At 50.3% G+C, this 13,855-nt stretch overlaps 2 protein-coding genes across 2 annotated transcripts; both read right to left on the reverse strand.

The window, feature by feature from the left end:
- Positions 1 to 967: 967 nt before the first annotated feature.
- On the reverse strand, positions 968 to 3,755 carry TNF (tumor necrosis factor). The gene is made up of 4 exons (XM_059075405.2): positions 3,377 to 3,755; positions 2,758 to 2,803; positions 2,523 to 2,570; positions 968 to 2,197 (listed from the first exon to the last, which is right to left on the reverse strand). Exons 1-4 carry the CDS (start codon positions 3,560 to 3,562, stop codon positions 1,776 to 1,778), a joined length of 702 nt encoding a protein of 233 aa, XP_058931388.1. The 5' UTR covers positions 3,563 to 3,755; the 3' UTR covers positions 968 to 1,775.
- Positions 3,756 to 5,558: 1,803 nt separating this feature from the next.
- On the reverse strand, positions 5,559 to 7,010 carry LTA (lymphotoxin alpha). The gene is made up of 4 exons (XM_059076144.2): positions 6,951 to 7,010; positions 6,442 to 6,549; positions 6,252 to 6,357; positions 5,559 to 6,038 (listed from the first exon to the last, which is right to left on the reverse strand). Exons 2-4 carry the CDS (start codon positions 6,538 to 6,540, stop codon positions 5,626 to 5,628), a joined length of 618 nt encoding a protein of 205 aa, XP_058932127.1. The 5' UTR covers positions 6,541 to 6,549; positions 6,951 to 7,010; the 3' UTR covers positions 5,559 to 5,625.
- Between the last annotated feature and the right edge of the window lie 6,845 nt (positions 7,011 to 13,855).

The raw sequence follows: 13,855 nt of genomic DNA on the forward strand, positions 1-13,855 counted from the left end.
CGAGGAGGATCCAAGGCTCTATCTAGGTTACCCCAGCGGGTCACCCCACCTCTGCGGCACACCGCACAGTTTTCCCCCTGCCTGGCAACCCTAGCAGGAAGGAAAGCCCAACTGCAGAGCCCAGTGAGGGCTGCCACTCTCTGAGTCTTCATTTCTGACTCCATATTTGTCTTTGACTCTGTGTCGAGAAGAGCCTTCCTGGAGGGGAGGAATGCATTTCTCTTTCCACTTCACCCCCCTCCCATCCCTCTCCTCATCATTCGCCAAGAAAATCAGGGAGACCAAGCTGGCATGGGGGGTGGGTCCTTCACCTACGTCTTATTCCTTGTTTTTTATTTTCTTCTTCCTCTTCAATTCCATCCACTGAGAGATGGAAGCGGGTAGAAGACTAGGGGCAAAGCCAGAATTCACCGAGTGCTCCGCTAGGTGCTCTGTTGTAAAGAGTTTAGGTCTTGTGTTCTCACGTGGCCCCGTGTGCGGTGGGCGTTCCTACTTCTCTTTGATAGACAAGGTTCAGTGACTGGTTCAGGTTGCACAGTTAGGACTGGGCTGGCAGGGGGAGGGGTGTGGGGTGGTATCAGGTGGTTTGGATTCCAAGTGCCTGACTGCCTGGAAGTCCCTTGGCTGTGATTCAGGTACCTGAGAATTTGGCCGCTCCCCGGGTCCTTCGCTCAGGCCACAACAGCCGGAAATCTCATCTGAGCTGCAGGACTCCCCCCGCTTGGATAGGAATTCCCAGAGTTGGAAATTCCAGTGCCCTGAGGGAGAGCTAATTAAGTTCAGGTTCCTTTCTTGGGGGAGGGGCATATTCAGCTGGGCTTTGTTTTATGTAGGGTCTCCTGAGCCCCAGCAGTCCAAGGAGTGAGGTGCAGGGATCTTTAAGCCCTGTGGGGAAAGGACTTCAGGGAGCCACGTCTCACCCCCAAGGAGAGGCCAATGAAGAATTAATTCCCAGAAACAGGCCATATTTCTTTTCTAAGCGCACTTTATTTCTCGCCACTGACCAGTAGGGCGGTTACAGACACGACTCCCCTGGGGAGCAGAGGTTCAGTGATGTAGCGACAAGTCAGTCACCAAATCAGCATTATTTAGGCAACCTGATCAGATAAATATTGTTTAAAAACATAAGCAAAAGGAGGCACAGAGGCCAGGAGGCAGGGTGGGATTGACCTATAGTTCAGCTCCGTTTTCACAGAAAACACATCTGAGCCAAGGCACCCCCTACATTGGGTCTCCCAGGACACCTTGACCTCCTGAATAAATACATTCGTTAGTAAATAAATAAATAATAAATAAATAATAAATAATCACAAGTGCAAACATAAATAAAGGGAGCTGGCCCCGTCGGGGTGTGGCTGGGCTCCCCATCTCAGGGAAGTCTGGAAACATTGGAAGAAAGGGAGGCCTGAAGTCCACTCATGTCAAGTTCTGGGTGAGATCTTCTCAAGGAATATTCTGAAGTGTTCCAGTCAGAACACAAGGTCCCCTGGCCCCCACATTCTGGGTGTCCCAGGTTGCATCCAGGAATCCAAATGCAAGGACCCCAGTGAGTTCCAGAAGACCCAGTTCCAATTCTTGGTGGTGGTCAGTTCCCCATTGTGCAGGCCACACTTCCCTGCATCCCTGATTTCTAAGTGTTGTTGTTGTTTAAAGTTTTAAGCTTGGAGCCCAGCCCTGAGCCCCTAATTCTCTTTCTAAACCAGAAGGGGATGAGGGGGTCTGAAGGAGTAAATACTAAAGTAATTGAGGTGGGAGAGGATGGATGTCCTGCCCCCTCACAGGGCAATGATCCCAAAGTAGACCTGCCCAGACTCAGCAAAGTCCAGATAGTCGGGCAGGTTGATCTCAGCACTGAGTCGATCACCCTTCTCCAGCTGGAAGACCCCTCCCTGGTAGATGGGCTCATACCAGGGCTTGGCCTCAGCCCCCTCTGGTGTCTCCCTCTGGCAAGGGCTCTTGATGGCAGAGAGGAGGTTGACCTTGGTCTGGTAGGAGACAGCGATGCGGCTGATGGTGTGGGTGAGGAACAAGTGGGTGGAAGGGCAGCCTTGGCCCCTGAAGAGGACCTGGGAGTAGATGAGGTACAGCCCGTCTGTTGGCACCACCAGCTGGTTGTCTTCCAGCCTCACACTGTTGGCCAGGAGGGTGTTGGCATATGTGTTCAGCCACCGGAGCTGCCCCTGAGCACTGAGGTTGGCTGGAGGGAGGGAGAAAAAGAGGGAGGGGTGAGTCATTGTGACCCTGTCAGTTCCACTCTCCACATCCTGGATCTCAAGTTCTGCACCCCCCCCACATCCGGTTCCTGTCCCCTCTGCCTGTCTTCCCACATCCCATCTGGCCATGAGGTTCTGAGTATCCCCTTCAAGTTCTAAGAATCCTCCACCCTCCCCTTGAGCTCAGTGAGTCCTTCTCACCCTGTCTCCAAGGTCTGTCTACCCTCAGCCTGGCTTCAGCTGCCAAATCCTACCCCTCCCCATCCCATCTGCTTCTTCATCCCCCAGACACATCCTCAGAACTCTTACCTACAACATGGGCTACGGGCTTGTTACTTGAGGTTTTAGAAGATGATCCTGAAGAGGAAAGAGGAAAGAAGGTGAGAGAAGCTTAAACTTTCCAGAAAATATCCCACTACTTTGACCTCCTTTCCTCCTCCCCCCAAAACCCAAACTCTAAATTTCCCCTACTGCTTCCATCCCAGAACTAACCCCTATGCCCACCCAAGCCCAGAATTAGGAGAGAGGTTTTGGAGACACTTACTGAGTGTCTGAGCCAGAGGGCTGATGATGGAGTAGCCAGTTGGGAACTGTTGGGAGAAGAAGGAGGATTAGTATCAAAGCAAGTCACCCCTGAAGGAGAAACAGCTGGCTGCTTCTCTAGCTTGTACTCCCTGCACTGATGTGTCTCGTTTTCTCTCCCCATTCATCCATTTTTTTCATTCATCCATCCATTTGACAGCTCTTTCATTGAGTTCCTTCCATGTGCCACACACCCTTAGTGTCATCTTTCCTATCTCTCTTTCATACCTGCTGTATCTCCTTCTGTCTCACCATCTTTAGCCAGATGACTTGTTTTCTTCCCCATCTTTCTACCCATACCCCTTATCTGTCTACACATCTCTCTTTATATCTGAATCCCTGCTTACTCATTCATTCACTCGACAGATATCTAGAGAGCATGGCCCATGTGCCAGGCACCCTATTTCTCCATCCTTCCTTCTCTTCCCCCATCTATCTCCACGTCTCCTTCTGCCTCCCCATCTTTCTCCACTGTTTTCCTCCCCATCAGCACACCTCTTTCTCCCACCCCATATCTCGCCCTTTTTCGCTCCCATTTCTCTCTGGGTGAGAGAATGAGCCAAGGCTGGCCAGGGACTCACCTCTTCCCTCTGGGGGCCGATTACCCCGAAGTGCAGCAGGCAGAAGAGCATGGTGGCTCCTGCGACCAGGAAGAAGGAGAAGAGGCTGAGACACAAGCACTTTCTGGAACCCTGGGAGTCCCCTGCCGTCTTGGAGAGTGCCTCCTCTGCCAGCTCCACATCCCGGATCATGCTTTCAGTGCTCATGGTGTCTTTTTCTGAAGGGCTCAAGTCCAGCTGGGAGACGGTAGAGCCCTGTGGCAGGGTGTGTTAGAGGGAGCAAGTCGTCTGGCTGCCTGTCGAGGTGGGGGTGTGTGGTCTGGGAGGTTATTTCCAGGGGGTTCTGGAGTTGCTTGTCTCTCTCCTGGCTGGTGCCCTGGTGTCCTCGCTCTGGGAGCTTCTGCTGGCTGGGTGTGCAAACAGCTGCATTTATACGCTCTGGGGTGAGAGGAGGGCGGGGAAAGGCTCTCATTCAACCAGCGGAAAACTTCCTTGGTGGAGAAACCCATGAGCTCATCTGGAGGAAGCGGTAGCGGGTCCTACACCTTCTGTCTCGGTTTCTTCTCCATCACGGGGGTGGGGGTTTGGAAAGTTGGGGACACCCAGGCATCAAGGATACTTCCTACCCTACCCACCCGGATTCTGAGGGGGGCTCCCTGGGCCAGTTACTGCTGTAGATGTAGGACCCTGGAGGCTGGACCCCATTTCCCCTCTGCCCCCCAGTTCCCATTGTTTCCATTTCTTTGGGGTTAAGTTCTGTGGCCTATTTCCTTCTGATTTCCAGACGAGACTCAGGTAGTGGTAGAACTAGAAATGGGAGGGGCTTCAGAAAGCTGAGTCCTTAATGGAGAGAAAACTTGGGGGAAGCTGTGCTGGGTCCTGAGATGTGTGTTTGGGTCCCTGGGGGCAAGAGGAGCTGGAGGAAAGGAAGCGTGAGGCTCTGCAAGGGCTGGGGGAGGATGGCAGGGACAAGCCTGGGGCAGCCCCAGAGGATTGAAAGCAACGCTGGGAATTCACGAACCCCACCACGGCAGGCCTTCTCCTTTCACTCTGACCGGGGACTCACCAAAACTCTGGTGCTGGTTTCAGTCTTGGCTTCCAAGGGCATGTGATGGCCCAATTTTTGCATGAAGACCCCACCTTTCAGAGTCCCTGTGTGTGGCCATGTTATCTGCAAAGAATTCCCTGCTCCCTCCAGTTTCCTGGAGACAGCCCTGGCCCTCAGAGCCCCTGCACGTGACCATGTCTCCTGAAATGTCCCCTGTGTTGTCCAGTCCCCCAGCCTTGGAGGCTCTCCCATTCCTCGGGGCCCTGGCATGGCCACGTCTCCCAGGGGGCCTCATGCTGCTCCACAGTCCAAAACGAACACCCTTCAGTGTGGTCACTGCCCCTCAGAAGCCTCCTGTGACCCTCATTCCTCAGGGGTTCCCTGACCTCCGCTCCTCCAGACTCTGGACCTGCATCTTTCCTTTGTCTTCTGAGCTTATCCTCTGGTCTCCTCCCACCCCTGTGAGGTCACCGTATTTCACCAGAGCCCCTTAGGCCTCTCTGGATGCCCACAGCTCCTGTCCCTCTGATTCCTGTCCTCCCTCCATTCCTTAGAGACATCTGGGGAATTCTCCCCTCCCAGACAGATACAGGCAGACAGCATTTCAGAGAAAAGAGGTTTATTGGGCTTCATCAAGGGTCAGACGTCTCCTCGTAGGGTGTCCGGTCAAGCAATGGCTGGCTCTTAAGAGCCTTTCACTTCCTTCCAGAGCCCCTTGGTCCCTCAGACCCACTCTTTTTCTCTCTTGCTACGTCATCCTGTGCCCATGACCTCTCACTCTTCATCTCTTGGGTGTATTATCTCTTTCTTCTGCTGTCCCCCTTCCCTCCATCCTCCATAAATAAATAATTTAAATTTTTTTTCCCTTCATAAATAACCCCCCTCCCTGCCCCCAGTCATCCACCCAAGCTCCCTTATGTGTCAGCTTCCCTTCCATGTCCAGGGCAAGGCCCCCTAGACGGGCAGGGCAGAGGAAGGGCTCTGGGTGGGCATTTCCAGGCAGGCTTGAAGTCCTCAGCCGAGCATCCGGGGTGGTTCAGGAAGGTGTGGTCCCCTGGGGTGCCTAGAATTCCTTCTTTGGAAGCTCCAGGTGCCGAGAACGGGGGAAGACTTGAGACTGATGGAATGGTCAAAGGAGAGGTGTGGTGACCCCTGAAGTGGTCAGAATGGAGGCAAAATGGGGAGAAGACTTTGAAACCAAATTTTTTCTTTCTGGAATTTTCTATAGAGCGAAGGCTCCAAAGAAGACACTACTGGGGCTGAGGAGCAGGTGGGAGATGCCATCTGTGTGAGTGGATAGCTGGTCTCCCCGGGTGAGCAGGAACACAGCCCCCTGGTACACCGAGCGCACCCAAGGTCCCTGTGGCCCTGGGCACACGGACTTCTGAGCGCTGAGGAGAGGCACGTGGAATGGGTACTGAGAGGAGAAGAGCTGGACCTCGTGGGCCAGGTAGAGAGGGGTGGGGGTGGCCTTGGGGAAGCAGCCTTCCCCAGAGAAGACCACCTGGGAGTAGACAAAGTAGAGGCCACTAGTGGGGACCAGGAGGGAATTATTGCTCAGAGAAAAGCCGTGGCGGAGGAAGGCACGATCCGTGTTTGCTCTCCAGCGCAGTGAGTCCTGGGTGCTGGGGTCTCCTAGGAAGAGCCAGAGGGGATGGCGGTCAAGGACCTGGGGGTCAGAGGTCTCAATCCCCGAGGAAGCAGGTGCTGGACTGAGTTCCTGGGGGATGGTTGGGAGGACAGAAGGGAGTGGGAGTAGGGGTGAGCTGGAGGGGATGCTTGGGTCCCTGAAGGGAGATGGGAGGAGGGCTGGAGGCTACATGTCTAGGAGGGCAGGTGAATGTTTACCAACAAGGTGAGCGGCAGGTTTGAAGGTGCCTCGGGTGAAGTGATTCTGGGGGTGCTGATGGGCAGGCTGTGCAGTTGAGGGTGGGAGGCCAACACCAGAGAGCCCCTAGGGGAGAACAGAGTCAGAGAGGTCCTCAGGCCCAAGTCAGGCTGGGCTGCCCACACGGTCCCCATTGCCCTGCTGCCTCACCTGGGCCTCGGGCGGCAGGGCCAGCAGCAGTCCCAGAAGGAGGAGGAGTAGGGGGGTGCTGCACACCCTCAGGAGGTAGAGACGTCCAGGTGGTGTCATGGGGAGAACCTGCAGGGAGAGAGACAGTGAGCAGGGCGGGGCGCGATGCGGAAGATGGGCCTCCTGCCCGTGGAGACAGCCACCCTGAGAGACGGGGCGACAGACAGAGAAGGGGACAAGATGCAGTCAGGGAAACCCCAGGTGAGCAGGGGGAGAGAGAGAGAGAGAGGAACAGAGATGAGAAGGGAACAGAGAGGGATCAGAATGTGTGACACAGACAGAGAGAAAGAGATTGACAGATAAAGAGTCAGAGAGAGGGGAACAAACCAAAACCAAACCCACCAAGGCCCAGGCCCAGACCCAAGCAGGAGGTGCAGGAGGGGCTGAGGCCCAGGTGGAGGGACTGAACGCCCCGGGGGAAGGAGTCCACCGCCCGGGAAGCCCAAGGAGATGGGGTGGGAGAGTCTCACCTGCTGTGCGGGGCCCCTTGGCCGGGACGCCTGGGTCCCTTTATAGAGGAAGCGGCAGTGGCAGCGTGGCAGGCGGCGGGCGGGTTCTAGGCCGGGGCTGGGGCCGGGGGAAGCCCCCAGGGCTTAGAAGATGCTGCTGTTTCAGTCGAAGGCAGGAAAGGCTGAGGCCTAGGAGAGAACCGCAGGCTGGGGGCTCAGACGACTGAGTTCTGGGAAAGGGAGTAGGGTCAGGGGAACTGTGGGCTGGGAGGGCCAGGGAGCAGGGGTCAGGCTTAGGAGTTCCAGAGAAGGGACAGTAAATTCAGAGGAGGAGGAGAAGGGGAGCAGCTGGGGTGTGGGCTGGAGGCCCGGTTCCCTGAAGAGCAATTATGTATAACACCTCTGCACCCTTGGCTGATTACAGGCTTCTCTCTGTGCACATTTCCTCCTCCTGTACCCCTGTCCTTGTCCCAAAGACTCAAGTCACACTGGTCCCAGTATGTGTATTTTCCAGTTTGTCTGGCAGGTTTCATATCAAGAAGTTCCATTATATACCCTCCTGCCTGGTACATCCTGGTTTATGCCTGTTGTCCTGGCAGAAATATTCATGGACCCCCTTTTACTCTCAAAGTGTTCTGGTTTGAAAGATCCAGCTCACGATGAGCCATGAACTCACGTATGATGAGGTCTTGTCTCACTGCTGAAGGATGCCCTCCACCTCATCCCAACCTCAGGTGGGCTCCACAGATCAGATTTATATAACCCCAAACAAACACATTCCAGGATCAAGGAATGTGGCAATTGCTAAAGTTCTCTACAGGGGATGCTTCAGAATTCCACACAGGTGGAGCTTAAGAGTGGCAACCTAGGGCAGGGTGGGGACAGCAAAGGGACTTGTCTTGCAGCTGCACTTGTAAAGCCAATACACTGTTGTAAAATCATTAAGGATTTCCCCCTTCTATTGATGTAGAACTCAGGTACAGTGAGGTGCACTTCTCGTAAGTGGATAGCCTGATGAACTTTTCCATCTGTTTATAGCCATGTAGCCACCATCCAGTTCAACATAGTTTTAGGTCCCCAGAAGGTTCTCTTGTGCCCCCTCACAGTTCATACCTTCCCAAGATAACCACTTTCTGACCTCTACAACTATAGATTAGATCTTCCAGCTTTTGAGCCTCATATACAAGAAATCACACAGACTCTATTCATCTGTGTTTGGCTTCTTTCTCTCGACGTTATGTTTGTGAGATTCATGTATATTGTTGTGTGTATCAGTGATTTTTATTTCATTGTGATGTGATGTTGTGTGAATATACTCTAATTTACTTATCTATTTTTCTGTTAATGGGCATTTGGTTCGTTTCTAGTTTTTGGCTAGTATGAAAAACGATGACATGAACGTTCTTGAACATGAGCGAGTTTTCGCTTAGCTTGCAGGTTAAAAATAAAAAGCAAGGTTTCTAAAGATGATTTTAGTCACATTTCATGAGATTGAGAAAATAACAACTGGCCCCCTCAAATATTATTATTACTCTTACTAGCTCGTTATGCTTTAATTTGGAGGTTTTTGGAGGGGCTGGGGCTGAGGATGGTGGTGATGGAAACTAAAGCCCTCCCTCTGTTGCACTGCGCAGAAAGTTCCTGAGGTGTCTTGGTGTCCTGTGGCACATAAGTGATATTCAGGGTGTGCATCAGCTACTTCTCCTGTTTTCCTCCCTGCTACTTGAGGCCCTGCAACTTTGCCTTTCATGCCTTCCTAGTCTAACCTATTACTTCTTTTCATTCCATCTCTTTGGGGTTTTTTGGCTGTGACTCGTGGCTTGCAGGATCTTAGTTCCCTGACCAGGGATTGAACCCGGGCCACGGCAGTGAAAGTGCGGTGTCCTAACCACTGGACTGACAGGGAATTCCTTCATTCCATCTCTTCAGCTTTCTCTCTATTTCACAAACATTTATTGAGCATCTCACAAGGCATTGAGGAAACAGATGTGAAAGACAGTCCCCTGACCTCTGGGAGCTCAAAGACTAGTGTGGGTTCCGTGACAGTGGGCTTATGGCAGCCCACATTAAAGCCATCAAACTTGGCCTGGGGGAGAGGTGATTCAGGCATTAGTATCAAGGCAAAGATGGTGAAGGGCATTCCTGATAGAGGCAATAGAAGGTGCAAAGACTGGAGGTAAAAGAGAGTATGAAGTGCACTAACCTGTGCAAGTGAGTACACATAAAAGGAACAGAGATGAGGCTTGGGAGGTAAGCTGAGACCACATCCTGAGGGTTTTAAAACCAAGAAAAGAGGTTTGGATTTCACTGTAATTGTGATGGGGAGCTACCAAAATTTTTGAGTGAGAGAGGGACCCACCCAGATTGGTATATGAGTCTGGATGCTACATGAAGAATGAATTGAGGAATAGGAGTTGGGGTCTGGAGGGGAAACCAGAAGTGTGGAGACCCGTTAGGGGGTTTTGCAACAACTCAGCAAGGAGGTGACAAGAGCCTGCATTTAAATCGAGGCACTAGCAGGAGAATGAAGAGGAGGAGAGAGTTTCTACGCAAAATCTACAGGTCTTGGTGGCTGACCAGATGTGATGGCGGAAGAAGGATAGCCACAGATGCCTCTTTTAAATATCTTGGTCTCTATCTTGGCTTCATCTTGTTTCTTTTAACCTCACTGTGTCTTGTGTCACTGTTGGCCTCCTTCTTGGTCCCTGCTCCTTTCCTTTCCTCTGTGTCCCTCTTTCTCCAGAGTCCCTTTTTCCTCCTGCTGTCTCTTTCTGCCTCTCCAATGGTAGGAGCTGATGGACTAGGAGAACTCGGCTATATTAAAATGTAAAATGGTGTTGCAATTAACGGTGAGAAATAGAGAGAAATGGAGAAACTTTGGTCAGAGAGAAAGACTGGGGCATTGAAGAAAAAAAAGGGGAAGGTGAGGACAAGTGATGGGGAGACATGAGAGACAGAGAGGAAGGAAGGCTGAGAACTGGGCCGAAGCTCCGTGTCACAGGCATTTGCGATGTGCTGAAGGATGCTCCTTGAGATGGGCCAATCTTGGTTTCAATCTCAGTTTTGGAGGTTGTGTGAAATTCAGTTTCTTTCTTGAGGAGGCCAGCAGTTGGTTTGGGGCTTTCCCTGAGTGGGAGGGGTGATAACTAGAGTCTTGTGCTCCAAACTGAGAGATACACAGTTTCTACAGTGGTCTCTGTGGAGAAACTAGTGAAATCTCTGAGCCCCCCAAATAAGGCTGAAATGACAATAGCCTCAAACTTGAATCTAGCCTCAAAACCTTACGTGGGATTACATATCAACTTTGATCCTAACCCATATTCAACCTCAATCCAAATCACAACTCACACTCAACCCTAACCTCAAATCTAAACATCTCAATAAATGAACCCCCCAATAAACTTATCCTCCAAACTAACCCAGCCCTGTTTCTAGAGCTAATCTTGGAATTAACTCATCCCCATTCCTAACCCTATAGTTAAACCTGACTCTAAATGTAAGTTCAATTTGAACCACAAACCTAAAGTTGAGCTTTATCCTGCTTTTTCCGATTATTCATCCATGCCTCCATTTAAAAAGTCTTTATTGAGAGCTTACTATGTGCTGGGCACTGTTCTAGGCAGTGGGGATATAGTGGCAAACAAGTCAGACAAGGTGCCTGCACTTGTGGAGCTTCCACTCTAGTGAGGCAAGGCAGAAAAGAAATACACTGAAGAAGGCGGCAGTAAGTAGGGCTATGAGGAAATAAGATAGGGCCATGTGATAAGAGTGGCAGAGAACTACTTTAGACACAGTGGTCAGGAAAGTCCTTCCTGAGTAAATGGCATTTTAAGCTGAGACTCAAATGACAAGAGTGGACAAGTGAAGGTCTGGGGGAGAAGAATTCCAGGTAAAGGGAACAGCTACTGCAAAGGCCGGAAGGTGGAAATGAGCTGGGGGTTTTGAAGAACAGAATGGAGGCCAGCGTGGCTGGAGCAGAGATAGTGGGCGAGAGGTGGGAGATGAGGTCAGAGAGCAGGGGCAGGGGCCTGATCATGCAGGGACCTGCAAGGACGGGTAAAGCACCTGAATTTTACTCAACCATGGGAAGCTCTGGAGGGTGTCAGGGTGTGCACATGTTGCGTGGGGGTGGGGGGAGGAGGGAGGGAGGTCTGAGGTAGAGGTGATTGGATTTACATTTTTAAAAGATCTTTGTGGCTCCTGTGTTTAGACTGGACTGTAGTGGGTAACATTGCAAGCAGGGACACCAGTTAGGAGGCAACTGCAGTAATCCTGGGGAGAAGATGGTGGCCACCATGAAGATGGAGAGAAGTAGACAAATTTGGGATATATTGGGATATATTTCATGGGTAGAATTGACAGAACCAGATGATGGATTGGATGGATGGTGGTGGGGTGGAAGATGGGGAGACTGGGAGAGAAGCAGGATTCTGATGGGATGGGAGAACCAGAAGTTCAATTTTGGATTTAAGTTTAAACCTATTGGACAGACATGCAAGTCTTGGATAACATTCAAGCCTTGCCAAGAAATGTCACTTGGCAGTCGTATATATGAGTCTAGATTTCAGAGGCAATGTGAGAACTAGAGAGTCAACGATGGGAACTGTTGGCATGAGGAAAGCCATGGAATTGGAAGAGATACCTTATCTTATGCATCCCCCTAAGATTCCTTCAAAGTGTTTGTTTTCCCTCAGGATAAATGCAGTGTATCTCCCATCCTAAATTCCAGAAGCAGCAGCCTCTTGCTTCCAGAAGCAAAATCCTCCAGACTTAGTTTCCTTCTGAACTCTCACTGGGATTTAACCTCCCTGGATCTGATTCCCTACCCAACAAAGGATGTTTCTACCAATCCATTTCACAGTATTTTATGGAACTCCTCAAATCCTCTATTTCACTTTTGAAAGCAACTTCCTCTGGTATTTTGAAACCTGGCTTTTCCCTAATGATGTTAGGGCTTCTGTCTTTGGTGAAGGCTGCTCTTTCTTCCACATCCATCACTAGGAGCAGGGGGGCAGAGGAGAGGCCACTGTTCTCCTCTCTCCCCTCTGCATCATTAATAACCTCCTCCTCTCTTGAAGTCCATGCCTTTTGCATTTTCCACGTTCTTCTGGTCTTCACAGCACAATCTTCACCAACATCTCTACCATGTGCTTAACAATTTGTATATCTAGATAAGTTTTTCTTCATCTCTCATTCCCTTCCTGATATTCTACCAAGAAAATCTTGAAAAACTTGATTTGGGTAAACTCAATGGTCTCATTCTTGGGTCTTTCTCCTAGGCTGCCAAGCCTTGCAGGAGACAGTCATGTCCTCATAAGAGGCCTACTACTAATCCTGACCGTCTAACCTCAGAAAGCCCTCAGTGTTCCCTAATCTTTGTTTGTTGATTCCCTTGCTCTTCTCCTGCAGGTGATGTTCTAAATCTCCACGGTGATGCTATCATCTTTTTATTGAACTTAAGGCCATCCAAGGTGGATCTCTTTATTGCTTTCTTTTCCCTTCACTTTGTTTCCTTTTTCCTTTCTTCTTGATTCAGAGAAGGGCTCTTTCTCCTGTCCAAGGCTGATTCTTTGTACTCTTTCCCACTTCCCCATGTTTACCATACTTTTTCCCGCCTTTCTTTTGTCTTCAGTATCTTTCTCTTTTCATGCGCCTTCATTTTACATACTCAACTTTATTTCTTGAAAATAAAAAGGCTTCCCTGGACTTTCTCCCTTAAATGTCCATCCAACTCTCACCCTCCTTTTCTGTGTGATGTCTCAAGACACTAGCCCCCTAACTAACCACTTTTTCGGGGACTGGTAAAATTTTCCTCACTGTAAAATTCGTGGGTTGAGCTAGAGATGATACTGTTACCTTCAGTATTCACCATTCTATGCCTTTGTACTCACCACCTCCTTTTCCTCACCTCCCACTTATTCCTTAACCTACGTAAAGCGATTTCTGTACCTCTGGTAAGTGGAAACTGTTTTCTCAAAATCTGTAATCGTCTAGTTCCTGAACCCAAAGGATCTTTTGAACTCTCAACTACTAGACTTCTTTGAAGCATCAGATGTGGCCGCCCAGTCTCTGCTTGGCATACCTCTCCCTTGCCCTACTTCTCTGACTGCTCCCCCGACCTCTCTCCTTTATTGGTTCCTCTTCCTTTGATCATCCCCAAGGCTCTGGACACCCTCTCTTTCGGGGATCCTGTCCACTCAGAGGCTCCACCTCACTGGAAAAGGAATGATGCCCAAACCTATGCCTCCAGCAGCCCCAACTTTTCTGTCAGGCTCCAGACCTGCTCACTGGAAATGTCCACCTGAGTGTCATGCTAACACCTCAAACTCAGCAGGACTTTCTTACTTCATTACTCTAAGCAGGTGCACCTCCTGTCATCACGTGTAGTTGGTCCTTTTCTGTATGTTGTTTCGTTAGACTGCAAGCCCTATGAGAGCAGTGACTTTACGTCATTTATATCCATTGTCTAGCACAGCACCCTGCTCCTTTCAGGTGCTTAATAAAAATTTGATTGTATGTCTGAAATTAACTCATTTTCCCCTTAGCCACACACCTCCTTGGTTTAGGGTATCATCATCTTTCCTATGCCCTTGGTTCAAAACTTGGAGTCATCGAAGACTCCTTTTCCTTCACTCCCACCATCCAATCAGTTGGCATGACCTAACGACTTACCCCTGTCAAAGTTTATAAAATCTGTTCCTTTCTTTAACGCCACTTGGAGTTATTGGGACCTAAGTAGAAAGTACACAAGTTTTGGAGTAAAATGAGTTTGACGCTAATTCCACTACTTTTGAGCTGTGTAACCTTAAGCAAGCTATGGTACGTTCATGAGCCTCAGTTTCCTCATCTGTATAATGGAGATCCACCACTTCCCCTTTGGACAGTTGCCGGCAGGATTCTGACATTAGGAAAAGGGCTTGACATGG

Source organism: Kogia breviceps, chromosome 10, assembly GCF_026419965.1.
Source record: "Kogia breviceps isolate mKogBre1 chromosome 10, mKogBre1 haplotype 1, whole genome shotgun sequence".
NCBI classification, from domain to species: Eukaryota; Metazoa; Chordata; class Mammalia; order Artiodactyla; family Physeteridae; genus Kogia; species Kogia breviceps.